Genomic DNA, 18119 nt, shown 5'->3' with positions numbered 1-18119 from the left:
CGAATCATCACGCCTTCCTGAGTCGATGCGCCATATTACTTATATGGCGAGACCTTCGCTTGTGTCAGTGTCGAAGCGAACCACACAGAACCCGAAGTGAAGGCATAACTCGAGATCCCATGACCTATTTTGAGCAGCAGCTGGATGCATTTAGTAATTCATAACCAGGATAAATACCGCGCCCATAGAAGAAATTATGGACACAGTGCCTGGAATCATCGCTTTGTGCTCGTGTTGGCAGCCGGAACCGGTGAAAGGATCCAGAGAGTTTTGGTACCTAGTAAAATGCCGGATTAAGATCAGTGGATCGGGTCCTGGGAGTAACTCAAAGAGCATGAGAGCGAAGTTTGTGCATTTAAAGTTCGCCCCAGTATGTTGTTGCCATGAACCCTCAACCAGGCACTTCACCTTGCTTTGCACTGCTGAGATACAGGTTCCTGGAAGTTAAGAGTGGGAACATCAAAGGTACCTCTAATAATGAATAAAGAAGATCTACAGTAACAATATTGAGCCATTCGTCATCGAAGTTTGATCAGTTGAGGCTTTTTCCAGGATTCGCGTAGTGCGATGCTGTTATCTTTGTCCTTCCTTTCTTTCAAGCCTTGGGAGTAAGTTATGGTAAGTTAACCCGAGTAGCAACCAAAAAAATGCTAGGGAGAAAGAACGAGAGGGAACCAATCAAATCTCGTTTTAGTTGTAAATTGTATAACCTTCAACTTCCGCAAACGGCCATCTCCTCCCTTGATTCATAGACAAAACTCCGCAGCGCTAACTAAGTAACGCCCTCATAGTTCCTGGAAACAGTGACAAATTATTATTGTCTCCCGGAAGCTCCTATGGAGACCCATTAGATGCCTATTGAATTGCACAGCTGGGCTCTTTGTTATAGACTTATTTCCTGGATAGGCAATAATCATGTAAAGTGCTGACGTCGTCGATGTTTGCAAAATCACTGTTCCCCATCCCCTGTTCGGACCCATTTTCAATGCCTTTGTACTACCTACTGCAATTTCGGGAAGGAGAGGAAGTATGTGAGGGATGGATGCACCGCGTGCGTCTCATGTTGTTATCTCCCCTCCTCCACCCTTTGGAGAGGGGGGTACCTTGATGAGAACAAAGAAGAAAGCTACCTATATAATCATCGTGACCTGGTAATCGTCGAGGATGATCTTCGTTTTCGGTATTAATGCTCCGAGCTCGTTGATCTTTGTGTGTATCCCTTCTTTCCCTTGAAAGGGTCTTTTTTGGGAGGTTTAATCCCAATTTCTCTTTCTTAGATACCATGTATTTCACAACATTCTCTCTTTTCTTCTTCTCTTCGGTCATCGCCCTCGTCCAGGCATGGCTGCCCACAGACGGAAGTCATACACTATCTGCCTTCACTAATGGAGGAACGAGTAAAATCCGAGGGGTCAACTTAGGCTCGCATTTCGTCTTCGAACCATGGATGGCGCAGTCATATTGGAAAGATACTTTGGGATGCAAGGATTCCGGTGGTAGTGGCTATCATTCCGAATGGGATTGTGTTCAGGGGATTGGACAAGATGCTGCCAATTCGGCCTTTCAGCGGCATTGGAGCTCGTGGACTTCTCAGGAAGATATCAATACTATGATTTCATATGGGTTGAACACTATCAGGGTATGTTGGGCCTCAACCAATTCATTGTATAGATGAATGTATGAAAATACTAACCTCCGCTTGGGACAGATCCCTGTTGGATTCTGGATCAATGAAGACCTCATTAACGACGGCGAGTATTATCCCAAAGGTGGCGCATTCGATAACCTGCGCAACGTCTGCCGATGGGCTGCTGCTGCTGGGATGTATGTCATCCTGGATCTCCATGGGATGCCTGGTGTTCAGACACCAAACCAAGCCTTCACTGGAAGAGTAAGTATATACTATGATACATCAATTGATAAATAGAAATAATATAACTAACTATTTCATTAGTACACACCCAATACGGCATTCTATGAATCCGACCCCGACGCGGAGCGGGCGTATACATTCTTTGAATGGATTATCGAGAATATCCACAGCAGCGACGACTTCTCGAATGTTGGAACCGTCGAGATTATCAACGAGCCTCTGCAGAACACTGTAAACGCTCAGACATCCTGGCTTGTTAAGACCTTCTACCCAACCGCCATCGATCGCATCCAACAGAAAGAGGCATCGCTGGGCGTGTCTGACAGTGATAAGGTCCACGTTATGACGATGGTAGGTTATAATCATTAGTCCCTTTCTCATAGTCATTGCTATACTCACTAAGGCTCTAGGACGACCTCTGGGACGCTGGCGGAAACCCTACTTCATCTCTGACATCCTCTCAGCAGGAGCGTCTCCTCTTCGACGATCACAACTATGAATCTTACTCTATCAGTAGCGCCCAGAACATCAGTGACTTCGTCAGCTTTGCCTGCAAGGACAACCGCGAGTCAGCCGTGAATCCCAAAATCGTGGGCGAATGGAGTTTAAGCTTCTCTAACTCCGGAGACGCATTCACTCCTATGACCGACCACGTTAGTGATTACTCGAACTGGTTCTCGGCCCAGCAGCAGCAGTATGAGAAGCTGAATGGCTGGGTCTTCTGGAGCTGGAAGACCGACTTGACCAATAACGCTGAGCAGTGGACTTATCAGAGTAGGCCTTCTCCTTGTTCTCCCATATATCAGGTCGGATGGAACTAACATGGTTATTCTTACAGAGGCCGTCGAAGCTGGAATCATTGACAAAGATCTGAACAAGCAGCTCACGAAGTATAAATGCTAGATGCAGCTGAGCCACGATGACGGTTCGCAGAGCGGGGATTTGCGAACGCAGTCCGCATATATGATGCGACTATTCACATATGAGGGAACGATTATAATCATGAATATAATTTAATTGTGATGTTTGCAGTATATAGTTTAATATGCTCCGTCCCACTGGGCGGGCTTATACACGCATGTTAGGACTGTTATGCTAATGAAGGCATAACTGAGATCTGAATTATCGTGTTCATTATATTTTTTTGATTCATAAATCGTAGATCATTACCTAGTAGTTGAGGTTGAATATTCGGAAACTCGAATAAGCATGATCGGAGTAGCAGCCTCTAAAAAGAAGCTAGTCGCGAAATGCCTCTCAGGCTTTCCGTCAGTATCAATGGTGGATAGCACGTACCACAGCTGACATATTTAGCGATAAATCAAGCTGATCGTGATGAAACTCCGGATGCTCATTGGAAAAAGTCGTATAGATCGTAGGTGTTGCAATTACCATCTCGTTGATTATCTTGCTGCAAGTTTGGCATGCCGTACCCGTAAACTGGCTGTTCGGGTATTGGCATCCCTTCTAGGACACCCCCTGGTCCATGTAATTCTGAGAAGCCCTGTGAGAAAACAGCTCCGGGGAACTGATTTCGCAACTCCCAGTCAGCACCCATGGGGATCTGCCATAGATCTGGCGGCACTAGCATATTATTGAAAAAGGTGTATGCATCCGATATAGGAGGGTCTAAGTTCGTCAACCCTGAAATCCGCTCAGCATGTTCTCTGGCTTCCTCTACCGCTCCTGCAGTAGACGGATTTGTGATGTATGAAAAGTGATCTTCCGAGTTGTGAGGATCTGCTGCCACGGTGCTGCCATAACCCTCGGCAGTCGGAATTCCGGCATTCGTGACGTTCTCGACCGCTTCCGAAGGCTCCGCTAAACACGTTGTTTTCTCTGAACCACGCAGAGTGCTGTCTTTTTGCTCGTTAATTGGCGCCGAAATATCTGAAATCTTCTCGCCTCGCAAGCTTTTCCGAGATTTGCTATCCTTTTCTGCCCTCTCAACTACCGCTTTCGCTATCCGCTCAAACACGGAGCATGTATTCGTCATGAATTTCGCACTGCTGCGGATACCATCCCCGGGTGCCAAAGTGTTGAAAAAGGTCACTGCCATGCTCAGTGATCGGAGATCTTCCCTGGCCTTCGGATGGGTCGCATTCCGTAGGATATTCACGAACACAATGATTGTTGATAGAAACAAGTAATATAATAACGCCCTAACCATCGTGAGAAAAAGCCGTCAATTTAAGATTTTTGGGTAAACTTACCACATCCATGCTACGTCTCCCCAAGGCATCGTGTTCATAAGTCTTAATGAATCACGAGCGGCCTGGACACAAATTGCATTGGACTCCAATGCCTGCGCGAAGTAAGGCCTGGTGACGGCAGCCGGGAAGTGCACGACTAAGAAAGAATCGTGGAGGACAGGCATGCGATTGACCATTATAACTGCATTGTAGTAGGCCAACTCAAGAGCCATCCTCGAGAGGTTGAACATGAAGTCTCGTTCATCGTTTCCTTGTTCGCGGTGAACTATTTCCTGACTATTGGATTTCCATTCGTCGAGTTCTGCATTCAGTTCCTTGATCGTCGCGATAATCTCCCGCGGAGATCTCCTTAGGGATTTCGCCGAATACAGTCTCTTGTAAATCCTTCCTTTAATAACTGATAGACGTGCAAGAAGAGAGAACCACTGCACATCAGGGCCATCTTCTTGGTCGTCAATATTGTCCGTCGGGAAGTCAACGTCGAAGTCATCGGCTTGTGATGGTGCATTGCCTGCACGGATAGATACACTTGACAACGTTTAGCATTCCCGTAGCAAAATGTATGTGTGCAAGCTTACCTCTGGTCGAGCACATAGCCTACCCAAAACACTCTCCTCCTTTGCTCCTGTTCTACTAGAGGAAGACCGTTCCCTGTGGACCGTCTGTGAAGACCCAGCTGATGGCAAATCCTCATAGCTGCAGTCACAAGTGGAAGCGCCGTTTGGAGTGTAGAGTTACCCCTCAGAAACATGGCCTGTGTGACTTCATCGTCAGTGATGCTCTGGCATTAGAAAGTATGTGGTAAGGGTGCAGACCATTGTAAGCAAAGCCTGTGCACTCAATAGATCAGTACGCCGTAACGTCAGGTCAGCCAGCACTGATAATGCATTCTTGAAATACAACCAGGCTTTCTCGTTGTCCCGCTCAGGTCGTATGCTATTTGCTAACCGATAGCGGTATGCGACAGCGATCATAACATTGATGCTCGCCCATAATGCCGCATCTTTGCATGTCTGTTGCCTATATTGCCATTCGACCAAGCGCATGAAGCTAGCCTCATGATAAATGGGGAATAGCCTGTTCGCATCCCGAAAGTAATGCTTTAGCAGTGTGAAGACCTCCGTCCTCGGAGGTAGAGGTTTATAGACGTGGGATTCAAATATATCGTGATACACGTCAGGTGGATAGTACTTGGATGTATTCTCATCTGGTGGTCTAGCGAATATTGTATCAGGAATACTATCATCACCCGTTTTGTGTCTTATCCATTGAAGCCCATCCGCGGAAAATATAGACAGAGTGGAGGCTCGTCCTAGAAAATAGCAATCAGCACCTTCCTGCACGTGGATGGATCCCTCGTATACGCATTTGAGGGTTGGAATATTTACCAAAGTAACGGGGCTCATCTTTCTCATTTGTCGTGATGATATATGAAGTCAAAGAATCCAGTTCGGTCATGGACTGGTCTTCAGATGACGACGATGACGGGGTCAAGGAGACTGATTGTATACGTCCAGTGGCAGCAGATTGTGTCGTCTGGGGTATGGGGCAAGACACAACATCCATTGAACCGTACGCAGATGGAAATAATCCATCTTGCCATGACGGTTCGGTTCCAATGGCATCTTCGACCTCCCAATGATCTTCATCGTCATCTCGTTGTTCACCGCCTAGATCATGCTCATATCCAGCCAGCTGATCATCCTCCGCAACCGTGATGTCTTCGTCGACATAATTCTCATCCAAGACACCCGCGCTTTTCAGTATCTCCTGGACGCGCTTTAACCGATTCTCCAACCATCTAATATGCTGTTCCCTGGACACTTGTCAGTAACTGGTAATGAGAACAGAATGGATCAGAATATACCTCTTCAGAGACTCCCTTCTTAACTTCTTCGAGCCATAGTTGCATTTGATCTTGCGGCGCATGCACTGCACGCAGCCTTTACCGCTTAGTTCCGGTTGACATTTGATCTTCCTTCTGCGGCACATGTCGCATGCCTGCCCATATCAAGGTTATCTAACTGGCCCTGTAAATGCAGTGCTGCACACATGCTTACCATTGAAGGGCGACTTCGAAAGCCTGCTGCTAAGTCCTCCTGAGTCTCTTCGCCTTCGGAGAGCGGGAGATCCATCGTTCGCTGCGAGACGGTTTGCCGCGCAGCAAGTTTGCGCCCGACCAACGGATCCGCCTGCTGCATCTCTCTTTCCCATCAAACAGCACGGAGATGCTCACTTTCTGTGCTCGATAGACGAATACATCGCGGTCAGAGGAAGATAAGTCGAGAGTGGATAGCTCGACCATGTGGCTAGTCTATCGAAAAAGAAGTCATCGACTCTTCGAGACGTCCCACCCCGCAACCAAACTGTTCAGTAAGAACCAGGAGCCCCACCGAATGATAAACTCCGCTGCTGTATGAGGTAGCTAGTTTCGAACGGCTTCGATGTACAACACCAGGAGAGAAGAAAAGAAGCGGTGTGAGAGGGAAAACGGACGACGCAACGGTCACGCGAGAGGTAACGATTGTTCTATCTCTATTATTACGCGAAGAGTCGATTGTTGATTGTTGTCACAATCGGATAGCCGGCAACGGAAACGCCTCCTCGGACTCCGAGTCGCGGAAAAAGAATAAGATATAGGACGACGCCGAATAATAAGACGGTCTAGCGCCCCTGGGCGCTGACTGCCAAGGACGATCTGCGTGATGGCTTGGTAAACTAAGAAGACACACGAATGATTTGTTCTCGGGCAAGGCTAAGCTTACCCTTGTGGCTTGCCATACCCGCAACGTTCCAATGGAGCATGCCTCATTGCCTCCTGAGCATTTATTATATCGAAAGGCAAGATAGAACATTCGCTGTGGTTTTTTGATAGAAGAGGAGAAACAAAGACCGTGCTCATCGCAGAATTCTCTTCTGTTACTGCTATGCAGGCCTCTACTAACCCAACCAAGAAGGGTCGTCAGATGAAAAACAGCATTATCGCTGATAGAATATATGCGGTCTGCGTTGTATGGACATGACTGATTCTAAGCGAAATAATCCATCGTAACTGGCGTGGCACCAAATCCTCGAAACGTGGTTCCTCATCGGAGGAACTAACCAACTCACAACATCCTTTGAGCGGTATTCATGTGTTTTGAAAACACTCATCCTGGAATGTGACCACTCACACTCCGCCAGAAGTCGCATCGTTGTCCTCGTCCGCCTTCCCACGTATACGCGTTGACGAGGTCAAAGTCAGGCCGGAGGCCAGAGCCTTCATACACCGTTATATCGATATCCGTGACACTATCCTCCTCAGTCGTGGGATGGCCACCAGTCTGGTTGAGATTCAGTTGAAATGGCTGCCCAACGGTAAATGGAGTCCACGACTTGATGGCATTAGTCGTATTGGCTGGGATGGTGTTGTTAATCTTTTCAGTAGGGTCTCCAGTGACGATGAAACTGTTCCAGATCGCTGATGAATCAGATCAGAGTTAGCAATCGAAACCGGAAATCTAGGAAGCCGCCAGACACTTACATTTCACCGCTTCCTGAAAGGCAACAGACATTGTATCCGGACGGGGACCAAAGTAAGCATCCATATCATAGGCATGAATGGCTGGGATTATCGAATATTGATACTTGTAGCTCTTCCTACCATCTTCTCCAAAGGCCTCGGCCAACCAGTAAGCCGGGCAATCGAAGGTAACTTCTGCATAGAGGTTCTGGTTTTTTGTCAGCTTGGCTGGTGGAACAAAACCTGATGAAAGACAAGACTTACGTCCGCGCGCTGCTGTTGGCCAGTTCCAAAGCTGCTCTCGTTGAGTGCAGTTGGAGTGCCAGTCCCCGATGTGGCGAACTTTGGATCATTTTTATCCACTGGTGCTGTCGTGGAAGGATAGTACAGAAGGGTCTTGTTCACATCGCTTTCCGTAAAGAGCGGGAACAACGACTTGATAAAGTTGACAAAATCATCTTCGGTATCGATCTTTTGAGGGGTGAACCGGGTGCCCTCATCCGCGTTGTTCTGCCATTAAATGTCAGCAGCCATCACAGTGCGGCTTACTCCTCATCAGGAGATCTTACGCTGATCAATAGGCGCTCGCCGTTGACCTGCTTGTTCAGAAGCTGCTGGCTCGGCACCTGTTGCACAAAATCGTTATCCGTCACAGGGAGGAATGCCCATTGACCGTATTTCCCTCCTACCGTGACAGTATAACTGGCATTCTGCAAAGTCTCTGTGTCTTTACTGACGAGACAGTCAAATACTGATATCTTTTCCTTCCAGGTTTGGAGACCGTCAAAACACCCGGCGGCAGCAGCGAAAGTATAGTACATCTGTGAGGGCACAAAATCAGAGTAACGGTACTGCATAGGCAGGTAAGGACTAGCAGCTATGATCTGTGAAACGCGTCAGCAGCCAATTGGCTTCCATCACTAAGTGCAGCATAGCTTACATTCTGGAAGAGGGATGTCCCAATCGATCCTCCGTAGGCCATAGCCTGAAGCATCACCGAACCAGCACCTAGAAGAACCCTTAGCGATGTAACCGAAACGTCGTCCAAAGTACGCCTACCTGCAGACTCTCCTGCGATCGTCACTTGCAGGGGATCTCCGCCAAAAAGTCCAATATATCGCTGTACCCACTGCAAGGCAAGATACTGGTCAAGCAGACCGGCGTTTGCCGTTCCAAAACGCTTGACCTCGTCCGATGAAAGAAAGCCAAAAGCCCCAAGCTGCTTCTGTTAGCAAAGTCCACAGAGCTAATGCGAAGATCTCCGTACTCGATACTGAATCGCGACTCCAACAAAATCCTCGCCAGATCCATTGAGCAAAACTGGTATATTCGACTGACCGTTGCCAGATCCATACCCACCCCCATCTACAACCATTAGCTTATACCTAATATAATCAAGGGCTCAACCTACGAATATAAACAAAAACAGGTAGCCCAGTCGCGTTGGACGGCGCATAGACATTGAGGAACAGACAATCCTCACTTTGTGATGTTGAAGACTGGAATGGACCATCGCTCCTTGTCGATTGTTAATCGCAAACATCTTACTGATTTCAGAGAAGGTCTACTTACGGAGCTGCTTGCGGTGCTTGAGGACATTGGTTGGGAAATTTGTCGGCGTTTACTACCTCAGTCTTGTTCTGCGGTGTTCGCGGTGGAACGGGCTTCTGCCATCGCAGACTACCCACGGGTGGTTCTGCGAAACGAATACTAAACATATGGGGGAAGTATTAGCAACACATATAGCAATCTGTATATGTGGTCACACTACCCTAGCCATGTGTTGAGTCCAGTTGTGTCGTTGTGGTAACCACGATATGTCGCATAACCCACATCAACCTCCAAAGGATCAGGTGTCTGACGAGCCACGAGCTTCGAATATGGATTTCTGGGGACCAATGCGACTGCAGGGAGAATGTACGTGAGACACAACAACACGACAAACGTGTTATATCCCCGTAGGGATGAGCCGGTGAGTATGGACATGGTGAACACTATCGCAGTGAATCCTCAGGAACCGGTACTCAGTGAATGGTTTAAATACCCCAAAGAAACTGGGGAAATCCATCCAGGTCCAGTGGGTCTAGAGACCATGGACGTGTTAGTAGGGGCATCTTGGTAAGTTCAAAATGCGACTGCTTAGATCCAGTCTTTGCCTTTCTACATTTTAGGTACGTCCTTTACGTACTATGGATGCAAACCCGGGGAATGTGACTATCTTCTGCTCCTGGGTGGACAGCCGATTGGCGCGTAAACTTGGAGCATCCCGGACTCGCTCCTCGTGTAAGTACTAAGATCTCATGTTCATATCAACATGCGACTTTTCGGAGATCTCTCCGTGGCATTTCAAGCTTTCGACAGTGCAAAAGAGACTATGATGATCCCGCACCCGCAATGACGTATCTGTATTGGCAATTCCACTTCGGTAGCGCGCGACGGATAAATTCTATAATACTCTATTCTACTTTAGAGCAATATTAAGTTAGTATCCAGTATTATTATTCAGGTAGCGGCCATAAGTTAAGCGGGGGCCATTATTATTATTACCGACGCTGTCTCCGCATCTTTCTCGGCAGTTTTCTGATCCGCGTCCGGACACATGACCCGTGTAGATAGTTGGAGAAGGTCTTTTCCAAGGTTCACGCTCAATACTAACCCACTTGGCCAAGTTTTCAACGAAGTTAAATGGAGGCTTACAAGTGATGGATTGCAATGCGTAAATTATTAGCCCAATTGTCAATTGATTCTTATGCTGGGATTACTCTAGAAAGTATTCGTGACTTGCCGCTTACCCGGAAAACGAATCTGGGAAGGACAGAAATAAGCCATCTTCAGGCACCTAGACTGATCGTTAATGATCTATGAATTGAGCCTTACCATTTGAGGATATCCATGTCAAAAGGCAAACCTAAGCTCCGGCTTCCTCCTCAACAAGGACATTATTGCGGACCGCAGGGGCGGAGCAGTGACAACCCCGCGCAGACTTGCAGAAGCTCCAAACCTTGCAGTGACGACCAAGATTGAGCTGCCAGTTAAAACAATCCCCAATTAGACGTCATATCCCCCAGAACTCCTCAACAAGGTCTAATATACTGTATACGGACGGAGAACTGGTGAGTTGAGGCGGGCTTAACTATCCCAAGGTCAACATTATCACTCTCGAGGTACTCCATATCATAGTAGGGCCAGTGTAGAGATCTAAGGATGACTTATGCCTCGACTATGAGATAAACCACGAGGTGGTTACACAAAGACCACATGGCTCGGAGAAAAATCTAGAATTGACGCTAGTCTCATCACCAATGACTGAAACGAAAGGTCGGAAGTTTGAAAGTACCATTTCAAATCGGTGATTTATCTTGCATAATGCACAAGCGTACCGACGGACAGATTCGAAAGTAACCCAAGTCTGTACCACGTGGGTATATATGAACAAATCAACGACACTTCTTTCATACTTGTTGCTGCATAGTACAAAGTTCGTTTCGGAGCATGTCCTTGATATGGAAATTCTTAGCATATTTGTTCACTCAGATTGAATTACGGTCTACTTGATGGTCTCCTGAATGATAAAATCTCTACTTAGCCATGGGCCTAGATGGTATTTCTGAGACAAGGTGTAACCTTCATTTGGGAGCAGATTACAGCGAGCCAGTCCCAGGAGCTTAGATGTTCTTGAGTTCAGCTTCATTCTTGATTGACTCATAGCTGCAAGTAACAGAGTTTCACAATCATGGATCAGGTAAGGTGCTATCCATTTATTCCAAAAGAAAAAAGAGGGGGAAATAACGACTCTGCTTGATCTTAATTTCGACTGTCTGGTTCAAGTCCGAGGTTTAACCACAATGATATCACATACAAGCAGCTAAGGATTCCAAGCATGCGTTGCTCGATTTACGGAGTCTCCGTTATTCCACCAAAGTCCTTGCAAACAGATAGGATCACATGTCTGAACCAACAGGATACTGTACTCTTATCCTGTAGATTTAGCGTTTTTATCGTCTGTGGTAACTGCTGGGGACTTCTGTTCAAAATACTCGCGAATAGGTCCCTTACTTCAGTTTACCATGGGTGAAATCATGGATGGTGTGCTCAACGTACGGGGATATGTTCGTCAATATATGAAGGATACTAGTTGGTTCTATGCAGTGATTTGAAAGATCGATACCCCATTCATATCTCTTGAGACTTGTCGAATCCTAAAGGGTATGGAAGCAACGACATGATTTGAACCTCGTAGCTACGCAGCTAGGTTGCTTGACTTCCCTGCTTAAACACTAGATATAGGGTGTATTCATCCCATATCTATCTGCTATAGCATACAAAGGATCTAGATTCTAGTAATCTAGTAGATTCTATCCTATAACTAGGATATCAAAGACCCTGCTGCAACGGATGATATGATAGATCACCTACATAGTTCTTTCGGGCCCGATAAGATTACACCGGTCTAGAACTCAATCTGTGGTGAATGTGACTATATGTCTCTTATTATATCCTTTAATGTAGATTTCTGGTGCCAATGCTTTGATGATATGGCCGAAAGTAAACTTCTGTGTATGGAGAAGAGTGCTGCATGCAGCGTAGAAGACAAAAGTAACCGTTCGCCGGTCTTAGACGAGTGTCCCTATTGATGCTTTTCGAATGTAGTTATAAATCTTACCGTTGTCTTTACACATATAGAAAGAGCCCATGCGGTAATACGCATTAATTATTTTGTAAATGATCTGGAGAACCTGGAGTGGACGATCGTCAAGATAACGGTAGTTCTTACGGTAACTGAAGACATTTTGAATTAACCACTCAAGTCTATGACAAAAGAACGACTAAGTATCTCGATGTCGGGTTGCTTCGCTATCTATGAGGGGAATACTGTGCATAGCAGAGCGAGATTTTTGTCCAATCGACCTTATCCACATGACATTACTGTTGATCTATTCCATCCATCGTAGAGCTCCCTCCATATGAGCAACGGTCTGATACTATTTTGTGAAGGTTTACAGTCGGTTTGGTCCCGTTGATGCTTCTCGTTCCTAGAAGAAAACAATATACCGAGACTATCAGACTGCTCGAGTATGTTCAGGCGAGGGGTCATTAGAATTGAGCAATAAGCACGAGTCCTGGTTCGAAAGAGTGGAGTATCCATCGTTCGAGACGCCTGTGTCAGTGAAAGGATATGAGGTCTTCCCCCCTATGGCTGTTGGTCCGGCTATTGTGACATGAGGCGTTTCATAGCTCGTAGAGTATACAGGAAAGAAAGTGGACCAAGAACCAAGTAGAAATGCTGAAAATCCAGTCATCAGTCTCCAATTTCCAAACATTACTATTAAGTAAGTTTAATTTCCCCATTGGCTGCGTCTGCTACAACAAGAGTAAGCGATGTGAAGTGTCAGAATATCGCCGAACGTCTGTCGTCTCCAAATTTCGCTTGTGTGCCTGGATGCCGCGACGCTAAAGAGGATGAGCCCAGACGAGGCGTTTATTGCGCAAGAGCTAAGCTTTTCTCGAGCTTGTACTTTTTCGAATAAGTTCATCTTGTTAATTGTTCCTAGATTCATAAGGCTTTCTCGTCCGAGAAAAGAGCGCTTTGTTAATCATCGTCAGTGACTCCTACGGAGTCCTACCTTAAGATAGAACCCCGCATGCCGCCATCTCGAATAAGCACCGGATAACCCCCTGGTTTGCCGACCGTGCTGATAAAGATTGGGAGCGCAACGATAGTTAACTATTAGACGTTCCGTGTAACACTCTTATCATCGTTCTCCAATATTGTATTCAAGTTAGAAGTTCCTTTAGAAATCTGGAAATCGGAAATTATCGTTATATGCACCGTCAATCATCGTAGCAATGCGACCTGTGTCTGTAGGGATCCTCTCCATTGGAGATATGGGCCTTGGTGTAGCCCGCCTCCTAAAAGCACATGATTATCGCGTTCTTACTGTAGGTTTGGGTAGAAGGTATGATCCCCCAATTTCTATTGTCTACGCAGGTTATTATTCTGTCTATTTCGCCGGTTCTGACGATATGTTAGTGAAGATACGCTCGCGCGGATCCGGTCAGCCGCGATCGAGTCTCTACCATCCGATCAAGAACTGGTAGTGCAGTCAGACTACATCCTATCGATCGTTCCACCAAGAGATGCCCTCGCGACTGCTCGTCGGATATCGGAAGCATGCCAGTTACCGGATACAGCTCCTCAACGTGCAAAAATTCCCGATCTGGAGGGACTCGAGACGCGACAGAAGCCGTACTACTTCGATCTCAACGCAATCTCTCCACGTCTAACAAGAGAAGTCGGTTCACTGCTATCGCTCCCGGCCACAAGTCAAGATGACAGCGACACCACTCTTTGTCACTTCGTGGACGGTGGCATCATCGGCGGTCCACCATCTCAAGATCCAGAAACGAAGGCCTGGAAGAAGCCCAGCATTGTGATATCTGGCTCTGTTGATCTTCCATCTAGCTTCCGCGGTTTGTCCGAGATCCTTAATATGAAGCTGGTATCTCCCACGATCGGCTCCGCATCGACGCTGAAGCTGTCGTTTGCTGCACTGACCAAGGGTCTCACCGCTCTCTCGATCCTCTCCTTTTCCACGGCGCAAAAGGAATCAGTTCTCCCGGAGCTGCTGGAACATCTGCAGCAGTATTCGCCAGCCACTGCAGCGTTGGCTACCAAGGGGATCATAGGTATGCCACCCAAGGCGTATCGATGGGTGGAAGAGATGCGCGCAATCGGGGAAGCATTTGATACAGAAGGCGACTGGCACGGACTGGGAGATAGTGTATACGGAGCATTTGCAGAAGTTTATCGAACCGTGGCAGAAGACACTATCCTGGGAGAGGAGAAGATAGGCAAGAGGAACAGAGGCAAGACTGCAGAAGACGTTTCGGAGATCGTGGCAAAGCGGTCCAGGCGTGGTTGAGAGTCATACGCGTCGAGGTCATGTTCAGATGCTCGATGCAGATGGAAGACAGAAAAACACAGCGTCATTCTAGACTTGCGGGTTAGTTACCAGAGAAGCACAAACCCAATCAATGATAATGGACATGGGTTCAGCATCGATTGACTATGATTTCCTCGATTGACTATGATTTCCTATTCCTCCTTCGCTTACAGCGACCCAAAGGCAAAGCAAAGCGCAGGACGCTATGTACGGAGTACTTTGAGCGCTGCGACTCTGCGATGCCTGCGTCATGGGCAACGCGTTCACCCAGGTAATAATCCAGCTGCCAAGCGAATTATTGGTTCCCCCTTGTTTCAATTCGCATCGCATTCGCATCCCGTCTCGAACCACAGGATGATGGCAGCAACTGGCCTTCCGCCCGGGAGCGGGGGTAGCTAAGATAGTCGGGACAACGCTTGAAGGAGTGATAATAATCAGTAATTCCTACTCGTAGAATGCCCACTTAACCATTGTTCTTGCCCTCTTCTTCTTCATTTCAGAGCTCTCTCTCTCTCAACTCACGGACCTGGACAGCGTACTCTAAAAACGCTGGTCTCGTCTCCGCTTCCCCCTACGCTGGCTTTCGCGAGCTACGACTGGCGAACCGGCGCGCGGGATCACGACATTTCCCCATCATATCAGATCATCGTCTAGCCTCTAGCGGCATAAGAATCATCACCACAACAAGCCCGAGGCGTCGTGAAGCGCAGCCGCTGATCGATTCAGCAGGTGAATAGAAAACGATTCCTCCCTGACTCTATCCACTCAGCTGCTGAAGAAAGCCGCAGTGTCTCCATCCATCCCGTGGGTGTCGGTCGAAGCTCTTCCCATCCGCGACTTGGCACCGACGCTATGCGGTCGTGAACGCTGTTGGACACCAGATATCTTTGTAGACACTGCACCCACGGCACGAGCCTGATGAAGCTCAATGTGCCTTTCCCTCATCGGCCTTCCCCTCTTCAGTCTGATCCGGGGTTCCAGTTCCAACGTGGTTGCGTGAACGTGGTTGTGGTCTGCGATCCCGGCCATTTCGTGTGATTATTCTCCGCGAAAGCCATGTCACAAAACCATCTTCCTTCCCAGGCCGCTCACAGCAAGGTCGAAAATTCCAACCTTTTCGCGGGCTCTTCCTACCCAAGCTCGACAGCCACAGAACGACGACATTATTCTTTCGACGCCGATTCCGAGATCTCGCCCTTCGCCCAGACGAGATTCTCCATGGATTACGACCAGACAGAAGGCCTAGGCGGCCTATCTGTGAGCTCGTACGACAGTATCGAGGATGAGCGCACTTCCATCGATGCCAGATCGTATCATTATCACCGTAAGTTTATCACGACTTTACGCGAAAAGTAGCGTCTGGCATTGTCCTTTTCTTTTCCCGTCATCTGGCTCGCTCTTTCTCTCAAGTACTTCTTGCCAGATGTGCGGTCAAGGCCCAGCCTTTGTCTGGGACAGATTCTGCCAGTAGGAAGCTACTCGAGCATGGACTTTGTCTTCCGGATGCATCTGCACTGGCCGCCATCTGGTCGCCCATCTCATTCTTCCCTGTCCTGTTGGCCAGTCCCAATATCACACATGTCCATCCTGATTGCCTATAAAACCAATTCGCAGTGCTATTTTCTGGCTTGCATTCCCTTCCCCACATATTGGTCCAAGAAAGCACGCAATCCCGGGTTGTTATTGCCCAGCGATGATCGCCTGCGCTCAGCCGTCGCTTACCGTCGCAGCCCGGGGGTGTTGATAACTATATGTCAATCCAAAGAAAGGGCTTGTTGCGCGGAGATCATGAAGCTCTTCTTTCGTTTCAGGAACTCAGCTGCAATTTAGTTGCAATTCAGCTTTATTGTTCTACCCTGTGATGATATCTCATCCCCTCGCAAAACGAACGCTCGATGTCTGTTATGTCCAAATCACGCATATGCTTACAAGACCTCTTAGCAGGCGACAAGTCTTTGAACTATCCACTACCGGATCAGATGGTACCAACATATCCTCATCACTCAATGTACCCATCTGTCCCGTATCAAATCGATGATCTAGGCCATCCTGGAAACTTGACACCATCCGACGTGTCATCTTCCATCTCGCCTCCAAATGGCCAGCTCGGAAACACGAGGTACAGCATCCAGCCTCCGAGTGATCGAATTGCCTCTGCACTCAGCATCGAGGAGCAGTCCCGTATGGTTGCTGAAGAGGACAAGCGACGCCGTAATACGGCAGCCAGCGCTCGTTTCCGCGTGAAGAAGAAGCAGCGGGAACAAGCTCTCGAGAGAACTGTGCGGGAAGCTACCGAACTGAACGCGACTCTCGAAGCACGCGTTGCGCAGCTCGAAATGGAGAATCGATGGCTCAAGAACCTACTGACAGAAAAGCACGAAAACACTGTTAAGATGCCACCGCCTCCCGATAGCAGCAACACCCCGCCTGTTTCGCAAAGTACGTCGAGCACCGCAGCGCCCGCTCCCAAGAACATTCAGCCCAAGAAGGGTGTGGGTACCGATATTTGAAGAAAGAAATCAAAGTTCTCTCGAATCTTTTTGTGTTCCCGGAGTTGAATTGGAGTTGGTTTGACCCTGCATTCAGGGAGGCGACTACCTGATGTGGTTACGCTGGGTTGTATATACTAGACACGCGATGCACGCGTGATCTTTACGGAAGGCGGGTTATAGCTTTGGAATTAAGTGTTCAGGTGGACGTGCGGTTGCAGTTGACTAGTGGATTTGTCGCCAGCTGGGTGATGGCTTCCTGGGTTTGCTGAAATATGGGGTTTGGTGGAGAGGTCTTTTCTATTCTGCCTTGCTTTTTTTGTATACGGTGAATGGTGGCTACACGTCTTTGCCTCGTGCTCATTCCCTTTACGACGACCACTTTATCTCGTGGAGCAGAGAACTCAGCTATCTAAGCTTGAGAAGATTAACTATAATTACTTATATAGCCCCGACGAATATTGGTCGATTCTCGGCTTTCTTGCCATCGTCCATTTGCCCTTCCTCTTCCGATGTAGAGACTTACGGTGATTGTCATCATCGATGAGTCTCCTGGCTGTACCCTGCGCTGTAACATTGCGTCACAACTTGAGACCTTGGGTCTCGGTTTCCATCTCGCCATGATCAGCCCTGATCACGAAGGAGGAGAGAGCAGAACTACTGCTGCATGGGATAATGGGATAGGCAATTCGAGGCAGGCAACCGTAGGTTACCTGTATACCCTGCTACGAAAGCTCCCATCTCTTTGCTGGGGGTTTAATTCCATGTGATCACGATGGAAAGTACGGATGTTATCCAAGAGCGATAGCAATACGTCCAAGACCTTTCAACCTCCAGAATTTAGAATCGGCCAAAGATCTCCCAGCCTTTCTCCATTTGTCTGAACCTCTGTCTGGTCGATCTCAAGTAGTCTGAGAAACCCAAATAGACATTACACTTGCTAACTTCGATCACATTTCCCGCTCATCATCGAGCCATCTACTGCCTCATTTATGCCTCACCACCCTTGACTTCCTACGATCTACAGAACAAATCTAAACTACTCAAAGATCAATCAAGACATCGTCTCCACCACCTGGCACACTTCATGTAACTAGG

The 18119-nt window shown here is 47.7% G+C and overlaps 5 protein-coding genes across 5 annotated transcripts; 3 read left to right on the top strand and 2 right to left on the bottom strand.

Moving 5' to 3' along the window:
- The first annotated feature begins 1131 nt into the window (after positions 1-1131).
- Positions 1132-3000, top strand: C8Q69DRAFT_320109 (glucan endo-1,6-beta-glucosidase B). The gene is made up of 5 exons (XM_028627355.1): positions 1132-1639; positions 1709-1891; positions 1955-2224; positions 2284-2647; positions 2712-3000. The coding sequence occupies exons 1-5, from the start codon at positions 1283-1285 to the stop codon at positions 2774-2776; spliced, it is 1239 nt and encodes a 412-aa protein (XP_028483857.1). The 5' UTR covers positions 1132-1282; the 3' UTR covers positions 2777-3000.
- C8Q69DRAFT_320069 (putative C6 transcription factor) lies at positions 2979-6471 on the bottom strand. The gene is made up of 7 exons (XM_028627354.1): positions 6147-6471; positions 5954-6087; positions 5475-5902; positions 4902-5398; positions 4665-4840; positions 4087-4614; positions 2979-4035 (listed from the first exon to the last, which is right to left on the bottom strand). Exons 1-7 carry the CDS (start codon positions 6285-6287, stop codon positions 3225-3227), a joined length of 2715 nt encoding a protein of 904 aa, XP_028483856.1. The 5' UTR covers positions 6288-6471; the 3' UTR covers positions 2979-3224.
- Positions 6472-6780: 309 nt separating this feature from the next.
- C8Q69DRAFT_473134 (carboxylesterase type B) lies at positions 6781-10071 on the bottom strand. Its single transcript, XM_028631022.1, has 11 exons — positions 9360-10071; positions 9161-9298; positions 9000-9106; positions 8856-8953; positions 8648-8807; positions 8529-8596; positions 8158-8472; positions 7853-8098; positions 7610-7796; positions 7041-7546; positions 6781-6927 (listed from the first exon to the last, which is right to left on the bottom strand). Exons 1-10 carry the CDS (start codon positions 9572-9574, stop codon positions 7236-7238), a joined length of 1845 nt encoding a protein of 614 aa, XP_028483855.1. The 5' UTR covers positions 9575-10071; the 3' UTR covers positions 6781-6927; positions 7041-7235.
- Positions 10072-13172: 3101 nt separating this feature from the next.
- On the top strand, positions 13173-14594 carry C8Q69DRAFT_320012 (6-phosphogluconate dehydrogenase). The gene is made up of 2 exons (XM_028627352.1): positions 13173-13545; positions 13620-14594. Exons 1-2 carry the CDS (start codon positions 13436-13438, stop codon positions 14509-14511), a joined length of 1002 nt encoding a protein of 333 aa, XP_028483854.1. The 5' UTR covers positions 13173-13435; the 3' UTR covers positions 14512-14594.
- A 636-nt stretch (positions 14595-15230) lies between these two features.
- Positions 15231-17131, top strand: C8Q69DRAFT_320020 (positive-acting master sulfur regulatory). Its single transcript, XM_028627353.1, has 3 exons — positions 15231-15261; positions 15321-15856; positions 16474-17131. Exons 2-3 carry the CDS (start codon positions 15589-15591, stop codon positions 17040-17042), a joined length of 837 nt encoding a protein of 278 aa, XP_028483853.1. The 5' UTR covers positions 15231-15261; positions 15321-15588; the 3' UTR covers positions 17043-17131.
- Positions 17132-18119: the final 988 nt, after the last annotated feature.

This window comes from Paecilomyces variotii (assembly GCF_004022145.1).
Source record: "Paecilomyces variotii strain CBS 101075 chromosome Unknown C8Q69scaffold_8, whole genome shotgun sequence".
Taxonomy (NCBI): domain Eukaryota; kingdom Fungi; phylum Ascomycota; class Eurotiomycetes; order Eurotiales; family Thermoascaceae; genus Paecilomyces; species Paecilomyces variotii.
This window is presented reverse-complemented; position numbering and strand designations above follow the sequence as displayed.